The sequence below is a fragment of the Anser cygnoides genome, chromosome 9 (genome assembly GCF_040182565.1).
Source record: "Anser cygnoides isolate HZ-2024a breed goose chromosome 9, Taihu_goose_T2T_genome, whole genome shotgun sequence".
NCBI lineage: Eukaryota > Metazoa > Chordata > Aves > Anseriformes > Anatidae > Anser > Anser cygnoides.
In genome coordinates this window covers 12817709-12840356 of record NC_089881.1, presented here as the reverse complement: position 1 = coordinate 12840356, position 22648 = coordinate 12817709, and the positions used below count along the sequence as shown (strand labels likewise).

The following is a 22648-nucleotide window of genomic DNA, read 5'->3' as shown; positions in this document are numbered from 1 at the left end:
GGGAAAGACAAACGCCAAAGCTGTGCACTGACTACACAAAATGAAGAAAAACATATTACAAGGAAATAGGGTAAGGCTGGCGCGAGATTTCTCACTTTCCTTCCTCTTGATCATCCACACACAAAAACTGCCTGAATCCAGCCCTCTCTGACTGCCGCTTTCACCTCCCTCTTCTACGCTGAGCTTCCCCTAACACTGTTAGTTCAGCTATACAAACTGGAAGACAAAAGAGGAAACCAAACACACAATTAAAACCTGAGGACAGGCCAAACCAGGATTCCTAGAAGTAAGTATCACAAAGGCAAGGTCTGTTGGCGCTCAGGCTACCAGGGTTAGAGGTTAGCCCTATATTCCTCTTTGCGGGGGTGATTTTCTAACCCTCCGGTGTGAGAGCTTCCTGAGCTTGCCAAGGGATTTACCCTGTTACTTTCAATAGGCTGTGTGGCTTATTATTTCAGTCAGCTTGTGTTTATGGGTCAGATGATGACATCTGATTCAATTCAGTCTTATGTTGAAGGGAAAACTTGAGCCTTGTTCTCGTGGGTTAACCCTGGTGCTACCCTGTGGCAACCCCACAGCCAGGTGCTTGCCCTGTGGTCCCCCCACCACCCACCTTCATCCTGGGGGCTGCAAGTTTGATCTAGATGTGACTCAAGCTGCCTCTAGCAGCGGGATGATGGGGATGAGCACATCCACTGCTCCCTGGGTTCTCTCCTTTAGCTTCCACTGCTACCCAGAACTGGTGGCACGGCACTGGCTGCACGGACCCACGAGAGACATCACTGTGCCTGGTAGCGTGGCCTGAAGACCCTCAGCTGGGAGCTTTTTGATACTGCTCCGTGTTCTGGAGAGAGTTACATTGATTTTACCTTAAAGAAAAGTGACCCGATGTTTGTCAGCTAACATGTCGTGATGGACAGAAACAGCCACCTGGAAGGCTTTCTGAATATGTGACCATATAATTAAACAACAACAACAACAAAATAAAACAAACAGCTCCATGATTAATTACCACATACCTGGAAAAGAGAAATTTAAAATAATACCCTCTTCCCCTTAGCTGCCCAGGCTGCCAGAAGTGACCTGATAGCCATGTGGTGCACCTATCGCTGCAACCAGCTGGCCTGGATAAGAGCAAAGGGCTGGTTTCAGGGTGGGAAGCAGGCCCTGCCTGTCACTTGTAATCTTCTCACATACAGAGGCATCTTAAGTCCTTTCTAAACACGTTGATACTGCCTGAAAATTCACGAAGAAAGAAAGAAAAAAAAAGTCTTTGTTTGTGTTAACAGGATGAGAAAGTGCAAGGCTTCCTGTTATGTGTGTGTGACAGCTACAGATAAGCGGAGAGCTCTGGACAGGAAATCCGCCTAACTTCTGCAGTGTGACTCGTCTGAAGCTCAGCGACTCTTTTTAGATCGAAGCCCCAGCAGAATGCGACGGTGCTGGCCAGAAAATGGGTGACACGCTGGAGAAGAGCTCTGAGGAGCCCGCGCTCGCTTTGGACAATGAGTGTTCGACGAAAATGGGGGACCTGGTGGAAGTCTCGAATGGTGAAAAGGTCAAGTTTGACGATACAGGACTCTCCCTGGTGCTCCAGAACGGCCTGGAGAACCTTCGGCTTGAAAACTCCCTCACAGACGTCATTCTGTGTGTGGACAGCAGGGAATTCTCTTGTCACCGAGTGGTCCTTGCCGCAGCAAGCAATTATTTCAGGTAAGGCACGTTAAGAACCAAACCGAGAAACTTAATTTGTGTCTTATGCTTGAACTGTAGATCTCCAAGGAGGGTAAACTGGGCAGTAAGCTCTGCAGCTTTGAGCGAGTCTGTGGTTCCTGATACCTTTTGGCTCTTTTTAAAGTTAAAGACTTAAAAAAGGCAGGCGTGAAGCTGTGGATTTGCTGGGGTTCTGGTACCAGCACCCAACAAGTCTGCTTGAGGCATGTAGAGAAAGGAATGGTTGGCAGGCAAGTGGAAAATGGTGTTTTAACCAAATATCTGGAACCATAGTCTCTTATATTATTCTTTTGAGACCGAAGCAAAGAGGGAATTTCGTTCAGATCGTGGGGTATTTTTACTGTGATAGAAGTGTTATTGCGATACTGTGATATCGTTCTGTGGGAAAAATATATGTCACATAAAATTATTGAGGAGGAAAGAGTTGGAATTTTTCAGTTTTCCTAATGTTACTGAAAATCAGCTGCAATGGAAAATATCAACTTGAAAGCAATTTTACCATTTCACCCCCTCTTTCTGGTCATCTTGAATATCGCATTCTTTCGCTACTACAGCATATAATTTATCTAAGCAAGAACAAATTTTAGACACACAGAGCGACTTGGTATCAGTTTTAACACAGATTTTCCACTATCGTTTAGACAATCACTTTTGCATGGCTGGGATTTTTTTTTTATTTTTTATTTTTTTTACTGCTGAAATAAAGTCAGATGACTGAAGAGCTACAGAGGAAATGTGAAAAAAGAACCTGTGACCACTTGTGACATGAGCAGAAATCTAATTTTAATGGATTTAGTAAGCTGTGCTGGCACTGCCTGGAAGAACAGTTCTGGTTTTGTCATCTCATAATAGAGATGGCATCTGTGAATATATAGAGATAGGTGTTATTTCTGCAGATGGACTACGGAGATAGTGTGAAAACTATGGATATATGTGAAAATATGCAACTAAAAGCAGAGATGCCCACATATGTCTTACCAGCATTGTGCGCAGGAGGGACAGCAGATGTGCAAATTAAAGTAAGAATGACCACAATTTTACTTTGAAAAACAGCAATTGGAAATAAGTCTCTTGGAAAGGTGCTGCAACCAGAAGGGACCTCAACAGTTAAAAACAGCCAAGACAGTTTTCTGCTATCTACTGTCAGTCAATTTTGCATTCAGCCCATGGGATGGGTCATCCCATCTCATTGCACTCGCACATGTGTGCAGGGATTGCCTCCCTGGTTGTTAGGGCTTCCTGGGGAGCTAGGATTCCTTATAGCACATTGTCTGCTTGTCTGTCAGCGCCTCTTATCATAAGTCTTCCAGTAACTTTTGACCAAACTTGGCAAAGGGGCAGAAATCTCAAAACTGTGATTTTCCCCCAGGTCTGATGGAAATCAGCAACGAGGCAAGGTGAGATGCTGGGGCCGGGCCCCCGTGGTGCTCAGCTGTGCAACCAGCACTGCGTCTGGGCCACCCACCACTTGGGTGCTCAGAAGTAGCCAATGCACACACTGCATTTGCTCAGTCAGACACGGGGAGAGAGGTGGCGAAATGCCTGCGAGCAGAATAACAAGAGAGAATGGAGGACTTGGGGAGGGGAAGCTGAGGTTCCCGTGGAGGGGGAAAGGAGGACAGAAGTCTGTAGGGGACTGAACTTCACTGGTTCTGCTCCTCAAAAAGTGGCTTGTTCATTGTGCCATCATTCACCAGGAGCTGCATGGGCTGAAAGAAAGAAACTCTTGAACCACACCGTTCCTGTGAGCACTTACCATGCAATTATAGGGCCTCTAAGACCCATGCACAGGAGCAAAGCAAAGGGACCCTGTGAACCATGGGCTGTCCCCTGCAGCAGTGTATTACACAATCCCCTTCCTGACCGTTGGGTGCCATAACGTAAGCAATCCATAGCAGCTGATATAAGCATGGTTAAACAAAGTTAACTTCTTCCTTCAGCACTGCTTGAGAGTAGGTAGACTAGTAGTTCTGACATGTCCTGCATCTGTGAACATAAAAGAATTAACTCTCTCACTTCTCCTGTGTGAAGGTACCAAAGCAGAGAAGAGCAGCCCCGGCTGGCCATGGTGGAGCAGGAGCTCTTCCCTCCTGCATCACCCAAGGCAGTGGGAGAACAGGGCTGGGAGAGGTTGGAGCAGTATTTTCCAGAGCATCCTCAATCTCCAGCACAGTTGTTTGAAGTCATTCATAATTTCAAGCACAAGCATTCCAGCATGGGTGGATGCTTAAAATGTGCTTCACAAACTGTAACCCTTAATTTCTTTCATTGAGATTTCTCCCTGTTTTTTTTTTGTTAATTTACCCATTTTTAGGCATCTAAATTTGGCCCTGAGCTCCTCACTTCAGACGTGCCTTTCTTAAAATAAACATTGGTTCAAAGGCCTAGCTTAGAATTACACAGGGAACGGGAACCACAGAAACAGACAACAAAATTGGTAGCCACATCTGAAGGGTTTAGAGCCCTGGAGAAAATAATGACAAACCTCTCTGGGTAAGCACAGGCAAACCCAGAGGATCAGAGGCAGCACATTTGTCCCCAGGAGCATGGTGTCAGGGTCTTCCCCCCCATCGGCTCGCAGGGTGAAGGTGCTTGCAGGCAGTACTGATGGCTATCCCCAGCTGACAGCTACCAAACACTCCAGCTTTGGGGGACAGAAGTGAAAGCTTTGCCTTCTCTCCCTGACAGAGAAGATTAAATACAAGACGGGAGCCACCAGTTTAAGAGATAAAAGGAACAAGAGCTGACAGCACCTGCACCCTCCGACAACCCATTTCTCGTTCAGACAAAGCTTCTGGTGCCTGTCAGCTCTGTGCAATTGAAGCAGCAGTTTTGTACAAAGCTCCCTTTCCGCACTGAAATACCATTCCCCTGGTGAAGTGGGCACCAAGTGCTTTTGTCTTCCAATAGCCACCTGCCTCCATGCCCCTGACTTACACACAACATTCAACACCACCACAAGTGGGAGAAGCCAAAGAGAAGCCCACTTTTGCGCCCACTGAGGTTAAGGAGCATTTCGTCTTCGTGCTTTTCAAGCACACGGGCTTCAGGGACAACAGCAACCGGCCATGGATCAGAGCAGTGCACCAAAAATCTCTCGTGAGCTGAGATGAGTGAAAGGAAAATGAGACTTTTGGCTGAACACCTTTTGCAACTAACTTCTCTCCCCAACTATTCTGCTCAAAAGATAGGTCTCTTTACCAAAATGCAGCCTTATACACTTCGGTATTTCTCTTGCTATAAAACCTCTGCTGAGACAAGGGGTGGGGAGCAATTAGAGCAGAGCAGTTGATTCCTCCCATCCATTTGCCAATCACCCTGCCTAACTGCTTTGCAAGAAAACCTGTTAACATTTCGGCTCCTGTAAGATGTGTCAGTCAGACAGCTTGCTTGCTGTAAAACCGGGACCACTTTTCCAAGAAGACCTTTGACCTCTAGACATCTCCCGGGTTGCAGCGTCCTGTCAACATTTTATGTGACTAATAAAGAAGGGCATGCAGTGCAAAGAACACCACTAATTACACTTTAGCTCTGCCTGGTTTTCCCCAATGCAGATACAAGGGGGCTCATGTGCTTCTAATCTGTTAAGCCAGGTTCCAAGTGATGTGAAATCTCACCCTGAATGCAGTGAGCAAGACTGGACTGATCGACCTGGTAAATAAAATGAAAAGCATTGCAAGAAACACTTAGAACTATGGATTGAAAATGCAGATGAAGATGTGTTTGCCTTGCATCTTCCACAATGCAAAGAGGATTTAAATAGCTCTTAGAGAATCTTATTATATCTCGCATGAAAAATCTGACTAGTGCCAAACGTGTATGTGGCTGTTGCCTTTCAAATGCAGCATTAGCCATTGAAGGAGAGCTGTTACCACCATGCATGAAAGCACTGGGCTTTCAGGCTAACACCAGTTCCTATTCATGGTTATCTAGACACTCCTCTGGCCCAGAGGTACTGACTCTGCAGTCCTACCAGAAGCTCCCAAAATTTAGCAGAGGAAAAAGTCAGCCTCTTAATTAAAAGCAAATCACTAAGTCATTCCCTCCTGGCCTATCCCTGGTATTAATGGGGTCAAAGATAAGTCGGGAAGCTTAGAGGTGAGGCTGTCAGACATGCGGATCTGGCCTGGACCTCAGGCTTCAGTCTGAGCAGCAGTCTGCATCTCTGAAGCACTGGGGTGTTGACCTTGCCAGGGTTATAAAATACATGTGCTACGGGTTAATGAAGTATGGAGAATGCCAGTGGCTTGGAGGCTTGGGCTTAATGAGCTGTGCCTGTACTGGAAATGTGAGGGCATCTGTAAGAGTCCAGTAGGTGAGACATCGGTGTGGGCACATCTGCTCTGCAGCATCAGCCCAGACACAGTGCACTTCTCAGGGCTGCCTTTTGCTGCCACGGAGCTCCAGGTCTGCTGCAAAGTCCAGCTCCATTTGTGTGTGCCTTATCAAATGAGTAAAAAGGTATGAAAACAACTAAAGGATTTTCCTTATTACTTTGCTACAGGGCTAATTGCATAGAATATGAATCAATCAGAGTATTTTGTTTTGAAATCTATACAATCAAATGTTTTCAGAATGCCTCATCCTGTCTGGGATGCAGTAAAAGACAAATGTCTTTCTTTCCAGGGCCATGTTCTGTAATGATTTAAGAGAGAAATACGAAGAGAAGATTATACTTAAAGGAGTTGACGCAGAAACCATGAATATACTCTTGGACTATACTTACACCAGCAAGATGCTCATCACAAAGCAAAATGTACAGAAAGTTTTGGAAGCCGCCAGCCTCTTTCAGGTACAGATAATCCCAATGCACTGTTCCAGTCCTGTCACTCTGGCAACACCATGCCATACCCAGTTTCAACACTGCGTGCTTCTCCAATTTCATGGCTTCCAGGGGCGTTTGGCTTCATAGGCACCTACACTGTGGTAAAAATAGGCCGTCCCATCCCTGGTCTGGGGTGCACAAACAGGCAGCCAGGTGGGCTCTGCCTGCGGGAGCTGCCCCCATGGGTGCTCACCAGGCAGCAGGCCAGGGCTGCAGCTCCCCAGGGCCCTGCGAAGGCTGGTCGCTCCTCAGCCCAGCCAAGTCAGTGGAGCAGGAAGCCAGCTTCATCCCTCTCCATCGCCTAGGCTCACCAGATAAAGTCAGCATCCTCCTTTGTAGGACTCGTGACGTAAAGGGTTTTAGTCCTGGCTGGCGACTGGTGGGAAGTCAGACTTGCGCAGCCTCACTCAGCCTTTGATCCATGAGGAATTCACGTGTCCTGTAAATCACCTGTGAGGTTTAGCAAATTGCAGTCCATGGTACCAAGCTGCAAATTGCTAACCAATTGCAACCAGCATAACCTGCCAAGTGCCAATGTGCGTATGTGTTCGGTCTGTACCTCCAGGAAGGTCAGAACACCCGACTCCATAGTCACCAGGGTTCATTATGCACTTAGGATTCTTGAATCTTACAAACATGGCACGTATTACTCCGAGATGAGCCTGTGGCCTTTGGGGTAAATGACCTGTGGCGCTTGGTGTGGGGAGAGAAGGGAAAGTTGTCTCAAGGTGCTCCCTAAGGTAGCAAGGAGAAGGTGGTGCAGCTTTAGCGTTGCCTGGGGCAGGAGTACAGTAGCTTATTGAAGTTTTCAGCAGCAGACCAATACTGCAAACTGGCAGCACTCAGAGGTTGCTTTTGGCTCATTTTCAGGACACTTTCCTATGTTTTTTATTGTTTATTTATTTGTTTGTTTATTTTTCTGAACCTTTTTTCCTTAGGATTATTCCTCAGGCTTTTTTATTTTTTTATTTTTTCTGAAACTATTAAGAGCATACACTTATGTTTTTTCTTCTCTTTTCCCTATTTTTCTTGAAAATTACGACTAAATTTGATTGCCAGAGCTGGTGCTTTAAGAAAACTATCAAACTGTGTAATAGTAATGGTAAAATCATGAGAGTGCCATGAGCAAGAAAAGGAAACTACAAAAACCTGGAAAACTAGGAATGTTTTACTGAAAGCAGTGATTCCAAGCCTTAATGCAACTGTCTTGGATACTGTGATTTATAAGGCCTTAAAGCCTCACATTAAAGAAGGGTGAGGTTTTTGGCTGAAAATGTGTTTTGTGTAAAAAAGATTTAGTAACTCTGAGCATTTTGCCAGTTTGCTTCTCCTATTTATGCTGAAGAAAAAAAAAAAAAAAGAAAAAGAGTCAAATGTTTCATTTCAATATATTATCAGCTAAAAAAATTAATGCTTCAATTTATTGTAATTGGGGGAGGGGGAGGGATTTCTTTCCTTTCCATTTAATAACGTGAGAAAACCGATTTCCAAACAGAACTTTTTTATCCAACTAGTAACAATTTTTGGCAGTGCTTCTCTTCAGTCTCCATGACTTGACAGAGAACCAGAAAAGGAGTAACTTGCCCAGCTCTCGAGGTTCCAATAGAGACACTCCACTTTTCTCTAGAAACTATTTTTGCCTGGTTTCCTACAGGAAATAGTTTTACATAATTATGCCTTCTCTTAGTCCCTTCTAATACCTTTTAGCCAAACGCAGCCAAAACTGACAGCAGGGAGAGGTGGCCGGCTATGCGGTGGGCAGGAGGCCACGCCGTCAATGTGCTCTGTGCACACACATTTCCTTCTGGGGTAAAGAGGTGAAGGGTTTTGAGCAGGGAGCTGCTGAACAGTTAAGCCTCACCCTGAAGTGACCCCGAGGAATTTTTCCACCTAGAGCACAGTTGCAATGTGAGTTCAGCAGCCACCTCCTCTGCTCCGTCTGTCCTGCCACCGCATCTGCACTGGCTGGTGCCGCCCCGGGCGGCGCCTGCTGCCACACGGAGCAGCAAACAGCACAGCTCATCCGCTCACCTCCAGTGCCAGCATCTCATCTGCTTCTCTGGGCTGCTATATCTGATGAAATTCCACAACAACCCTCACACCTGCCTACCTTCCTCCTGGCCCCCTGCGCCTCTCTCCTACCCCGCTGCCTCAGCATGGCGTGTGTGAGGCGGGCGCCTGAGTTGCTTTGCTGGAAACGAAGAGGTTGTGGGAAGAAAGCAGGCTCCTGCTCCTCCTTGGCAGTTATCTGAGGCGCTCCGTGTAGCCACGTAGCAGTGAACAGTGAGGGTGGTTGTGGCTGGACTGAGGTAGTTACACTGAGCTGCTGCACAGCGCCAGACCAGAAGGCCTGCTTTGCCAGCGAAGGGCTCCTCGGCAGTGCTGGCTCACGGGAGAAAAGGCTCAGAAAGCTGCCAGTCCCCAGAGAGCTGTCCTGCAAGGGTCACCGTGTCCCTTCGCTCCCTGCCCTGGGCCCCTGGGGGATGCAGGTGTCAGTTACGAGACAGGGCGTGCGGGGACAGAGCAGCTGCAGGGTGCAGGATCTGACCCCGGAGCACGCTGCACACAGCAGGATTATGAATATGGGCTTTCAGCCACCACTCCCCTCCCTTTCTGGGGGTCAGAGCAGGGGCAGGGCTACTGGCACTGCTTACATTAGATGGGCTGGATCAACACTGGGACAAGCAAGGTCTTAAACTGGGAGCACAAGGTTTTATTATTCAGAGAGAAGGCCAAGTGGAGACCAAGCAAGCATATGGGATGTCTCCAGCAAGTAAGAACCTGCATTCAAAAGGGTATTAAAAGAAGGACCCCATTACTGGGGAAACTGTTCTCAGGGAAGAGAACTTTCAAAGAGGCTTTTAAAATGCCCAGGTCACATGAGGAGGGATACTCATGGGAGAGAAAGGTGGAAATGTTGAGTGCCAGAAGCATACGGAAGGCAAATGAACTGGAGGCTCATTTGCACGCCCAGCATGTTTGGGGGAGTTTTGGGGGGAGTTTTGTCTCTACGTGGGGAGACAGAGCAGCACGGAGGTGAGGAGCAGCAGCCGGGGGAAGTCCTAGCTTGATACTCTCCTGGTCTCAGGCTAAGCCCCTGGCAGGGGCCGTTTCTCACACCCACGTCTCGCAGTTCCGCATTCGTCTGGCTGCATGTGCAGCGACCCAGGGCGATCAGAGGTGCCTGCATGGCCGTTAAACAAGCACTGCCTGGGAGAAAACCTCCGGTGTCACCTGATGAGTATTGCTCTGAACAAGCCATGTGTCAGTAATCAGAGCACTGTACCATGGCTGGGCCATATGGTGACAACGTCACACTAGGTCTGTTCCCAGACTTGTGAATGACTTCACGGGTGACCTTGGCAAATCCCACCTATTTTTTTTCTTGCATCTCATTACTGCCAACTTTGAAAGAGCTAATGCTTAACCTTCCTCAGGGCTGTGAACTGCCTGGTGTTGGTAAAATCCTTCCAGGTCCTCAGGGAAATGCACCGGTGGTTTCTCAGCACGAGCCTCTCGCTAGCCCAGAGAATGGCCAACGCGAGCATGGCCAGCACTGAGGGGCTGCTGAGCTCTGCTGCGGTCCCATGGTGTGCTGCTGACATGTGTTCAACACAAATGGCAACAACATGTTCTGAGACCATGCGTAGCTTCGTTCATCAGTCAGTTGCATTTCTCTAAACTCTTGACCACATCTAAATGTAAAACAGGAACCAGGTAGTCTGCACCCAGCGTCTGCGATCGTTCAGCTCTGGTAAACAGTCTAAATGTGTCAACACAACGTTGCGGGTCTAGAAGATTCTACCCTAATTACTGAAACAAATCTAAATAGTGCTCAAAAGTGCATTTCCTTTGTTTCACTTCCTCTTCCCCCTTGAATTACTGTTGTGCAACTTTCCCCCGTGGGACAGAATGAGTTAAAATGGTCTGCTCGATGACGTTGGATGGAAAAAGGACCCAAAAGACATGGCCAGAAATGCACAGCAACAGTCCTGACCCATCTTTCTGGATGTTACTATTTGCACTGCTCACTGACAAAACCAATACAAAATACTGATGTCCTGTCCACATCCGAAACCACAGAGGCAAAGGAAAGCCCAGGACAAAAACTTACAACCTTCCTACACAAAACAGGTTCCCAAATCCTGAATAATTACCAGCAACCCAGCTCACTTCGTAGTTCATGGCAAACGCCCCACCGATGGTCCAGGACCTGCACGTTTGGGACCCTCAGGTGGGGCTGTTGTGCCAAGCAAATTAATGACAGTAGTTTCGATGCCCTGTAAAACACAAACATGGGAAATTCTTTGATTAAGAAGACTCTGATTAAGAAGACACATCTATGTGTATGTATGTAGAAGGCACATCTATGTTTTTTGAAGGAAAACTAAGATCACTAAAATGTCCAAAGATCTCCCCCACAACACACCTTAGCCAGAAAGCCCTGGCTGTCCAGCAACTCAAAAATTTGCTGGTGCTGAATCTCTTGCTGCCACATTCCCCAGCAGGACAGCATGGCTCTGGGGAGGGCAGCGCTTTGGTCCAAACCTCGCAGACCTCAGCACTCATTTTCCACCACCCTTGCAAGGCCTCAGACACACTCAAAGTTTGGATGGTGGGAGGATGAATGCAGACAGTGTTTGGAGCCACCTGCACTCCAAAACCAGACTCTCTTCTGCTTGATCTGAGCTGTCATTCAAGCTGAAGGAGGGTAAGCACATCTGAAGCCTGAGGGTCTTATCTGTGCTTTGTAACTCCATGGTTGTTACTGCTTTGAGATCTCATGGAGGGAAGAATGGTAGAAATACTTTTACTTTTGTGAAGCAGTTTGAACTCATGACTGTCACAGGTTGTCTGCATCCAGCAAGAAGGAAAAGGAGCAATATGGATGCAGGGAAAAAAAAAAAAACAGTGGGAAGAGGAAAATTTTATTTCAGACTGCAGATTCTTGGAGACACCATGTCCTTGGATGACTGGTTTCTTGTCTCTCCCAGCTCCTTGCTGAACAGTGCATGGCTGATGCAGAGCTCCTAAGCTCTCCTGTGCTGTAGTTGTGTAAGTAACTGCTCTGTGCTATGTATGCTTTTTCTGTCCACAGTTCCTTCGCATGGTAGATGCTTGTGCCAGTTTTCTCACCGAAGCCCTTCAGCCAGACAACTGCGTCGGCATCCTGAGGCTGGCTGATGCCCACTCCCTGAGCAGCCTGAAACAACAAGTGCAGAACTACATTATCCAGAATTTCACCCAGGTCCTGCACTACGAGGAGTTCCTGGAGCTCCCAGCCGATGTTCTCTGCAGCACACTGAAGAGTGACGACCTTTATGTCACAGAAGAAGCACAGGTGTTTGAAACCGTAATGAGCTGGGTACGTTACAAGGAGTCGGAAAGGTTTCCTCTCTTGCCCTATGTGCTGGAGAATGTCCGTCTGCCCCTTTTGGACCCCTGGTATTTTGTAGAGACTGTTGAAGCTGATCAACTCATTAGACAGTGTCCAGACGTCTTTCCTTTGCTCCAGGAAGCAAGAATGTACCATCTGTCAGGCAATGAGGTGAGTAAAAAAGGAAGGTATTTGCTGCTCCTTTTAAATGCCTCATGCTTCTGCTCAAAAATCCCATGGGAAGGAAGCACTACTATGAGGCAGAAAAAGAGGTATTCACACTGACCTTTCACTAATTGGTACTACTGAGAAGTCAAGGTTGGCCTCACCAGTTATCCTGACGATTTAGAAAGCATGGAAGCTTTTGGTAGCTTGTTTTAATATCAAAGCATACAGCTTCCTGTTTGTGAACATCTGAGCTCAAACCTTCACACACAGACTTGAGGAGCTGAACAAAAACCCCAGATGACTTCCCTAGTGAAAACGCAAAGCAAATTGTACTGCTCCTCACACCTCACCACCTTAGCTAATATTTCAATCCCAAGAAAGGAAAAATAATTTCCACACTAAATTCTGTCACAAGTTGCAATGACCCTTTCACATCTGAGTATAGAACATCTCCGTCTATTACACATTGGTAGAAACCTTACAGAAGGAGGGGGAAGAAGATGGTCTCTCCACAGAGGAGAGTTGTGTCCATCTTCCTCACTTCACAGCTCTCCACATTCAAAGAGACAGGCTTGTCCTGACATCCAGTCGAGTCCTGTCCTGCCTGCTCAAGTTAGGCTGTGGTAAATCTCCAGTTCCTCAACTGCCCATCCTCTCTGGAAAGTTAGGTATCAGTCATATCTCCTGGACCAAAATGTGGGGTAGAGGGGAGAGCAACCAGAGGTTGGATTTCATAACCGGAGCAAAGGCATGTGAGAGTGTGAGGAAATGTGTGTGCCTCCCCAGTCAGAGAGCCAGAAGAAGGTAGGAGGCCTCAGGCAAGGTGCTGTGGATCCATCGATAGCATTGGATGTGAGCCACTGGAGAGGAAGAAGGCCAAGGGTGACCTGGGTGCTGGTGGCTGGGTTAGACGGTTCCCAGCCACGCAGGGCAAGGCTGGCTGCCCTGGCGGGAACTCCCCGAGAAGGCATTGCCCCACGCGCCCACAGACTGGGGCCTGCTCTTCAGTGCCAGCGGTGCTTCAGGTCGGTGCGGGACAGATAAAAGAAGTGTTGCTCAGGGCTGAACACTCATTGCACTCACCTTCAAAGGGGCAGCCGTCGGAGGCAGTCCTGCCAGCTATCCCGCCTGAGGCTAACGCCGGGAAATGGTGACAGATGGCTTAAAAAGAGAATTATGAAAGCCAGAAAGGTCTGAGATGTCTAAAAAAACTTGCCTAATGATTTGTTAAACATAGGGAGAAGAAAAGGTCTATGTCTGTGTAAATAATCTTTTTAAATATAGATACTTTATGCCATTTTATAGAAACATATTACAAGTAGTTTAAAACTGTAAGCAAGCTGCTTTTTGCCACAGCGTTTAACCTGGGGTTCACGGTCTGCTTCTCTAGGGCGTGCACAAGGGAACAATTGCAACTTGATTCTCACCAGGTGTAGGATTTCTGCAGAGCTCTCCCAGCAGGTTGGCAGATGCCCTGTTACATGGCAGAAGCAGAGGAACACCTTTATGTGTTCTCCTTACCTTTGAGACCACATTTCTTCCATTATGAATTACTGAGGGGGATGAAGACAATTATTCCTTTTCTCCTTCAGCACAGAGCTGGCATACCTTGGGACACAGTAACACACTCATCTGCACTTGTCTGCAAGTATTTCCTCCAAGCAGAGCAGAAGTTTCCAAGCACCCCTTGCATTCTTTGCTCCTGGTGACTTTTTCCCGGTCTCTGACCCGGGAAGTGACTTTTTCCAGGGTCTCTGAGACAAAGATCTGGTTCGATGGAGTGAGCCAACGGGCAGTAAATTACAACTAACCACGTATCAGAGTCTGGTGCTGGTTTTAAGTAAATCTTCACATTTTGGCTTACAATTAAAGCTTATAAATAAAGAAACAAATTTTTAAAAATACATTAGAGAATTACTATTGCTTTGACACTTTAACATACGTCTTCAGGACAAATAATGAGTGTTTAATTTCTAAGATTTCTAGTTTAATTGCTAGCACTCCCTGCAGCCTTGCTCTCTCCAGGCTCCCCAAGGCAGGCACAAACCCTGTGGCCCTCCTCCTACCTTGCCCTCGCTCTGCCAGCCCCAAGGAAACATCTCCTCATCAGCTACTCACACGCACGCAGCCTGGTCACTCCTGTTCTCACTGTAATGGTTCTCGGTGCCACACCGGGAGCTCCCAGGAGGGTGCTGGGATCTGAAAGGAGCCTTGCAGGTATTCAAAAATGACCAAGTCTAGTGCTGGAGAAATCCTGAAAGCAACCCCTACTGCAATGCTTCTAGGATGATTTCTAGGCTTTCAGCTTAGAGACCATCTGATAACTGGTTTGGCTGATTGTAAGCCAGTTATGATTTGCAAAATAGGTAATCAAAAAATAGGTCAGCAGACCTTTCTGTAATTGTAGGTGTAAGTGCCCTGTGTACTCACTCTGTCTTGCTTGCATTTTTGCTTGCATTTAGATTATTACAGAGAGAACCAAGCCCAGGATGCACGAGTTCCAGTCTGAGGTGTTTATGATCATAGGGGGCTGTACTAAAGATGAGAAATTTGTAGCAGAAGTGACTTGCCTGGATCCGTTGAGGCGAAGCCGCCTGGAAGTAGCCAAATTACCAATCACAGAGCAGGAGACGGAGAATGAGAATAAAAAATGGGTGGAGTTTGCATGCATTACGCTAAAAAATGAAGTCTACATATCGGGTAAGGAACAAGACCTGGGGAGTGGATGAGGGGCGCATACGGTTCTCACAATCAGTTCCAGCTTTTATTGAGAGCATGCCTGAGGCTGCTTTAGAAGAATTAAGCGCTACAGGTATTCCTAACGCTTTGGCTTTCAGCAGGCTCCAGAAAAGTGCCGGATGAGGACACTGCCTGACCCTGGCAAGAGTTTTAGCACAGGATTCCTTTTTAAACAATACTCATCTATATGCAGGGATACTTGTGTGCAGCACCCTAAACACCCAGTGACCATGGCCACAGAAAGGCCCTGTTTACCAAACATCAAATGAAGAATGCTTGCTCCAGCATCTTCTTATAAGAAGTCCACTAGCAGCTCTGCATGCGTAGAAATAATCTGCCAGAATTTGACTCACTCCGCAAGAATCAGTCCAGAATTTGCAGGGAACTGTCACCACTGCTTGGCTGCTACCTGAAAACTGCACTTTTGGGAGCACTTCTGCAGCGCATCGTCCAGGACTCTCGAAGTGCCCACCTGCTAAAGGCACTATTAGAAACCCAGGGGCCCAGACACACAGCATGGGTCCATTTACAGGCCCTCATCCTGAGAGCTTCAGGAGGTGTGTTTACCTTCCCACACAGCTACAGTCGAGCTCCATGTAAGAGTCTGATCTTGGAGCTACAGAGTTTTTACTTTGATGATCAGAAAGGTTAAACTCAAGCTTGTTAATCATTACAGTTTGACAGCTAGTTTTGATGCTCTGTCAAAAACAAGTTTGGTGCTCTTGATCTGCTTTCCTGAGGAAAATAAAAAAAAAAGACAGCAAGCTTGTTTAATTATTGTCACATTACAGACCATGATACAGAGCAGTGCCTCCATGGGTAGGAAACCTTTTCCTGCAAAATCATCCACCAAATGCTATTCTTGCTTAAAACAGGAAAGTAGAAAGGATGTGTGAATAGAGGAGGGAGGGCTAAAGTATGAATGCTTTGTTTAAGTATGATTTGCCTTCATTCAAATACTTTCCATTGCTTTTTCTCTTTCGGGAATCCAGATTTTTATTACTTCATTCCAATTTAAAGTTTATTAAATTTTTATCCTGAGATGAGAATTAGATTATTCCTTCCCTAGTTACAAATAAAGGAGTTTTTTTCTTTCATCCAGCCACAGGGAGTTTCTTCTTACTTTGGTGGCAGACCCTCTATTAAAGGTTAGCTCTGGAGAGGAACCTAAGTCAAACACCCTGACTAGGGAACATCCCTCACACCTTCACACCCTTGAGTGCTGAGGTCTCTTTTCCGTTTGCCTTTAATCTCTTACCCTTTCCTCTTTCTCAAGGTCACAAGCTTTTTGCTTTCTCTTATTCCTGTCATCTTTTCCAGTGACTCTTCGCTTTTCCTTTATGTTCTATCCAGGCTACCTCCAGGCCAGGCTAACATATACCCCGTTGCGGTGAGTATCAGCTGGCTTTCCTCCTGCTGCCAGTCCCACAGGTCCTGTCTTCCTTTTTTGCATTACCTCATGTCTTTCACTCCCTCCCTCTCCCCCTCCATTCCCTCTTGTTTTTATTATACCTGCTTTTCACCCTTTCCGCTCAAATAAAAGGTGGGCCAAAGTCCTCAGCAGTATCCTTCCAGCTAAACCAAATTATTCACAGTTCATTCCCTTTTAAACATCTGCCTCCTTCCACTCTGCTTGCTTTCTTCTAGCTCCTGTGGCTTGGTTCTTTTCTAACTTGACTTGCATCTCTCCTAACATGATCTCCCCTCCCACAAGTTCATTTCCCTCTGTATATTGTTTGGAGTCTCCCCTGCTCTTTTAGCTTCTGAACAATAGGAAAGTCCTTTGCACAATGCATTACTACTTTTAGATCACTATTTCCCCAAGCAGTTTGAATGGTTTGACTAGATGGATAGAAACACGTGAAGTGTAACTAAAAATGCCAGGTATCGTCCTCACCATTGTTACTTTTACTAACGTAGCTACATTTTTTCCTGAAATTAGAAAGAACTGTGGTCTAGAGAAAGAACAGAAACAAAATAAATCTCCAGTTCTCTCAAAAATCTCTCCCTGCTCCCTGATGTACAGCAAATTCGTCCCCCTGGTCCAGCTCAGGCTCCTGCCAGAGCTTTCAGCCTGTGCAGGAAAGCACAAACTCATGTAAATGGAGAATTTCAAGGGTGGGGGTAAGGGGAACACCTGCAGCCTCTCAGCCCTATTGTACGCATGAATGCTGCATTCAGGCCCTTCAGCCACTTGAGCTATTTGAGTGCAAATAAAATTCGACACATACATGTGAAAAATACTTAGACAAAAGCATTACAAACGGCTCTTTCTAGCATGCTAATTATCTCCTATTCAATCTGCTATTTGGCCCAGAGATGAGCCCATCACTTTGCAGTGATCTGGCTGCTGTACAGAATACCAATGAAGGCAGACACTTTCTCAATGGAATATGAATTCTCTTTTCAGTATATTCATCAGTGAAGCAAATGTTTAATCTGATGACAGAGCAAGCTACTCATCTGTGCATGGGGTTTCAGGCTTAACTAGTTCTGTTTGTATTCCAGTTACATCTAAAATGATGTGTAAACAAAAGTACTGGTTAAAACATTACTCTCTGCTTTAGAATGAGAAAGATTTACTTGCAAGTCAGCTTTAGGGTGAATTTACAGGGTCCAATTCTGATCTTCAGTGTATAAGTATGAAGTTAACCCACGTCAGCAGAGAAAGAGACCAGAAGGAGAGGTATGAAAATGAGATTCCAGATATATGGCCCCAGGCTGACTAGGAAAACTTCTAACACTCATGCAGGACTACTATGGACTAGGGGTTCAGGCAGGTCTTCTCCATTTACCATATAAAGCGCTAGCCTGGCTGAGTAGATCTGCCCTGCACAAACTGGCAATTCCCCAGAGCAGGCCTGCCTTCAAGGGATTTGGCACTCCTGACTGCAGCAGTCGCCACTATCTCATTTAAAGCACGTTTGCTTATTTGTCAGCTCTCAGCATCCTGCAGAGCCCCTGCAGTGCACAAAGATCTCCTGCATATTACCATGCCCTGTGCGGTTGGCATTTCACTCGGTGTTAAAATGGAAGTGCCAAAGTGGCAAAGAAAAGGTTGTGGTGCGCCGAAGTGAGGAACAGTGATTTTTATTTCCTGAATATTTGCTGCAGAAATTGTTCGGAGTTTCCTTCACTAGCAAATAAACCATAAATGCAGAAATTTTCTCCTTATATAACAGGGCCAGGCCATTGGTGTAGGAAGCTTAAGAAGCTAACAGTAAGGACCAATGATTTCTTTACGAGCAAGCCTTATTAAAATTTAAACATATTGAAGATTTTGAGGAAATACATGCTACGGTATCATATTTACATGTGTCATGGTGTCATGTGCACTGCAGGTGGCAAAGAAACACAGCATGATGTCTGGAAATACAACGCCTCCATCAACAAATGGATACAAATCGAGTATCTGAATATTGGGCGGTGGAGGCACAAAATGGCTGTGTTGGGTGGCAAAGTGTATGCCATTGGAGGGTTTGATGGCCTGCAGAGAATCAACAGCATGGAAGCATACGATCCATTTCATAACTGCTGGTCGGAGGTAAGATACTGCATCATACAACTTCTGACTTATTTGGAACATCTGAATCAGAAAACGTTAAGGTACCGAAACATAAAAATGAAGAAGACAGACTTGGTACAGTTCTTTTAACATACTTCTGGTTGGTGAATACCCTAACCATTTTCTCTCTAGAAATGCATATCCTTCCGAAACCAGAAATCACAGGATTACCTGCCAAATTGTGAGACACCTAATGCCTAACTTTACTTTTCTTAGTTGGCTTTTGAAGCTGGCACTCCATAAAACACCAAGTAAGAACACAGTGTATATGAACCACAGCACAGGCTGCAAACTATCCCTCTGATATATATGATACAAAATCAACCTGTGCATTATATATGCCATGGATTGCACATTTGTGTTGAAAGTGCAGGTTTCAAGGTAAACAGGATGGAGAAAAAATAGTTCTAACTACTTCAAACGCTCAGAGTATTAGACAGCCAATAATCCATGAAATTAGTGAGATTAGGCATCATAAAAGAAGATAAATCCTAGTTTTCAGATGATGCAACGCAATACAGAGAAACCTAACAATTGGAGCTGCAAGCAGAAAGATCAAAGATCACTATGAACAAGTTTCTTGGGTTTTCTTTTTGTTTGTTTTTGATGTACATAAGTATGTAAAGGAGATCTGGGGCATTTCTGACATTTCCTAGCTTTTGAATTGCTGACAATGTAATTTTAATAACAGCTTTTGAACTCAGCATATTTTTATTAAGGGATTTATGGTCTTAAAAAAAAAGAAAAAAGAAACAAATACTTCTCCCTTATTCTTAAATATATATTATTCTCTGTACCCTACTGATCACCTTAAAAGGATGTGTGACTTAAAATTCAGCAGGCTGCCACCCTATAGGTGTCAGTTTCACAACCTGAAATCAAAACAGCCACTAATCATTTTTTATGGTCACACAGGCTGCTCCCCTCATGGTCAATGTAAGCTCCTTTGCAGCAGCGAGCTACAAGAAGAAGCTCTATGTGATTGGGGGAGGACCCAACGGGAAGCTGGCGACAGACAAGACTCAGTGCTACGACCCTGCAAACAACACGTGGAGCCTGAAAGCTCCCATGCCAGTAGAAGCCAAATGCATCAATGCTGCAAGTTTCCGTGATCACATTTACGTTGTGGGTAGGTGGAGCATTAATGTTCTGTATTGTCCAGACACACCAGGGCTTGTTTCTGCGTGTTGGCTTTACCCACAAACTCTATGGAGTGTAATCAAATGGTCAGATGACCTCCCACTAAGCCTACCAAGGATGGGAATCTGGTACATTTACAAACAGTACTGAGGAGTCACCAAGTCAAACCCCCTGACAGCGTGGTAGCTATCTTGGAAAGCTGGAGATTGCTCAGAGACAACTTAAAGCCATCCAAAGGTGGGTGTGTAGTGGCAAGGGCATGATCTTGTGGCTGTGTTGTGTCTCCCTCTCCTCCCCAGGAGTATTACACAGCCCAATGCACATGGGATTTATGCAGGGAAATGAGTACTAGGAGCACTTACTGGGAGTAGAGCCACTGACGCCCACCTCTTCACTAGATCATGGCCGGGGCTAACTCTGCCAGCTACCAGAACTGGAAGCAAAGACAGAATAACAGGAGTTTAATAGCGGTGAGCTGTACTGTGGAGGGAGGAAGGAGCCTGTACACGTCTCCAGATGATGCCTGCCAAAAGGAAGAGGCCCATCTGTTTCAAAAACCTGAGCCCTGAAAAGTTCCCTTTCCGTCTCTCAGCCTTGGTGCAGAAAGTTTCTCACTTACAGTATCATCAATACGGTGCTGACGGCTGGCATATAGCCAGAGAATCACCAAATAGTAAGTGGTGTGCTGAAGGCAGATCTATAGTGTGCATGTGTGTCACAGTGGCTGGACCATCCCTCCAGTACTGGACTAGCATTGTCCAAAGCAACTTTTAGTACAATACAACAGATAAATGCTTAATTTGGCAACAGGTAGGATCCCAAGCTTTGTAGCAACTCATCAATAAGACCATGGCTTCTAGGTTTCCTTGGCCCTATTCAATATAGGTGATGTAGAAAACACACCCAGTCTTCGCAAATTTCAGAATAGGAACCATTTAGCTGTTAGTACTCTCAGGAGGAAATAAATTTCCAGAGATTTTCTTGGGAACTGAGGCACTGACTTTTTTTTTTTTCAAAAGAAAAGGACCTTGTAAAATTGGGAAAGGGGTACAAAACGTTTCAAGAATGACTGCAGATTTGGAAAACATGGAGAAAATGAAGGTCACTCTCTGTTTAGCTTATCCATAAGAAGTTTACAAGCTCAGTTTAATAAACCCCTAAAAGAGGAAGGGGCTTCTGAAAACAGCCAGATTCAGGCCAAAGGTAGTTTAATGGGAAGGTGGACAGTGACTTTAGAGGAGTCAGTGCAGAAATCACATATCCATTTCTAATCATGACAGCTTACCACACACAGTCCCTCATGATCTGAGCTCTTTTAGACGAGTTTGTATTTTTCTGAAGTCGTGTCCTTAGCTGAAACAGCAGATATGACAAAGGTCCATTGCTGGGTGCACTGTGGTCCTGCTGCATGTTCTGGCCTTAAATTCCACAGCCTTGTGAACAATAAGTGACCTTCTGTGGATCTGGCTGTCAAAACAATAAAGTATCCTATGACCTTGTTTTTTCTTAGCTTTGGGTCGTAAATCATTCTTACAAATGTCAGGAATGGAGCCTTGCTGAAGTGGGTTGTTTAGCTAAAATCTCTTACAGGAATGGCTGGCGCAAACTGATATCCATTTCCTCTCCAGGTGGGGCGATGAAAGCACTCTACTCGTACAGCCCCCAGGAAGATACGTGGTGCCTCGTGACTCAGTTCACCCATGAGAGAGCCAGTTGTGGGATTTCTCCTTGCAACAACAAGCTGTTTATCACCGGGGGCCGAGATGAAAAGAACGAAGTTATTGCAACAGTGCTGTGCTGGGACCCTGAAACTCAGAAGCTGACTGAAGAGTGTGTCCTGCCTCGGGGGGTGTCTCATCACGGGAGCGTTACCCTCAGGAAGTCTTACACACACATCCGTAGGATTGTGCCCGGGGCAGTTTCTGTCTGACCGCAGGAAAACTGCACGGAAACCCAATACCTCAGTGCCCCCATGGCACAGACTGCAATGATGATGTTTTTTAGCTGTAGGTAGCAATGGATGGCAATACAGCCGCTAGGGTCGTCTGGGGAATATCTGTATATATGCTCAGCCCTTGCATTTCCTCTGTACAGTACATCCTTAAATTATCTTAATTCCTTCCCTCCAGAAAAAAGAAAGGGACCAGCTGTAGTTTATTCCTGCCAATAAAGTACCTCCCATCAGGCAAAGAAATGTGATATGTAGGTGGGAAGTTTATTTCCCCGCTATATCTGCCCTGAGACATGCTTGAACTGGCTCAGCCTGGCCCTGAAGTTTATTCAACTATTTATTGTGACTAGTTGGATTTGCAGCACCTGCTAGTGAAACAGAGAAGATGCTTTTTGGAATGAAAGATTTGTAACTTTGGTAAAACTCAATGTAGTTTCCTCCAAAGCTGTGCTTTTTCTTAGTGATTGGCACATCAGCTTAAGTTAAAACTGTTTTGTTTGTTTGTTCACTTGAAGACACTTCGTTAGGTTTTCGGTTCTGAGTGATGAAAAAAAATCCATCTCAATTTGCAAGCCTTGCTGTCAATCCCAGGAAAGAGACAATGCAGGCTGCAAATATAAATGAACGCTAACCTTGTTCCACTGAACATTCATTGTCGCTGTTTTCTAATAAAGCAGACCAAAACCTAGCTTCCCCTTTGTTCTGTTCTGGTGTGGTTTACTCTTCTGTCTGAAAGGCTTTCTCCTCTTGCTAGTGAGGTACACAAGTGGAGAAGCAGTGTCCCCGGGCTGCTTACATCTCTGCCTGCGTCCCCGCTGGGTGGCAGTGCTCTCCAAGGCTTTTCCTCGTGGGTTTTGACTTCCTGGAATGCAAATGGACAGAACAGTCTGCTGGAAAGAAAAACAGTTCCAGGTACTGTACCCAGTCTTATCCCTGGGACCATCACATGCTGTACCAGAAGAGGCTAGGAGGCCTGGAGTCTCAAGCCTCAGCATCTGGGTCAGTTGCAGAGAAAGAAAAATAAACACTGAAGAGGTCATGCCTGGGACACTGGGACACTTATGGCCAAAGGCTGGGAACATATTCTCATCCCTCCTCCCCTGCCTAGCTGCTGGAAAGAGCCAACCCGCTATTAAATCAAAACTAGAG

The 22648-nt window shown here is 45.8% G+C and overlaps 1 protein-coding gene and 1 long non-coding RNA gene across 2 annotated transcripts in view; one reads left to right on the top strand and one right to left on the bottom strand.

Moving 5' to 3' along the window:
• Positions 1-1205: 1205 nt before the first annotated feature.
• Positions 1206-22187, top strand: KLHL6 (kelch like family member 6). Its single transcript, XM_013186078.3, has 7 exons — positions 1206-1713; positions 6361-6526; positions 11658-12107; positions 14567-14804; positions 18185-18387; positions 19324-19537; positions 21177-22187. The coding sequence occupies exons 1-7, from the start codon at positions 1454-1456 to the stop codon at positions 21476-21478; spliced, it is 1833 nt and encodes a 610-aa protein (XP_013041532.2). The 5' UTR covers positions 1206-1453; the 3' UTR covers positions 21479-22187.
• Positions 22188-22222: 35 nt separating this feature from the next.
• The window catches only part of LOC106039174 (uncharacterized), a 67707-nt gene continuing 67281 nt past the window's right edge, over positions 22223-22648 (bottom strand). The window contains exon 4 of the long non-coding RNA XR_007168454.2: positions 22223-22361. This is a non-coding gene — a long non-coding RNA (uncharacterized lncRNA). The remainder of the gene's footprint in view (positions 22362-22648) is intronic.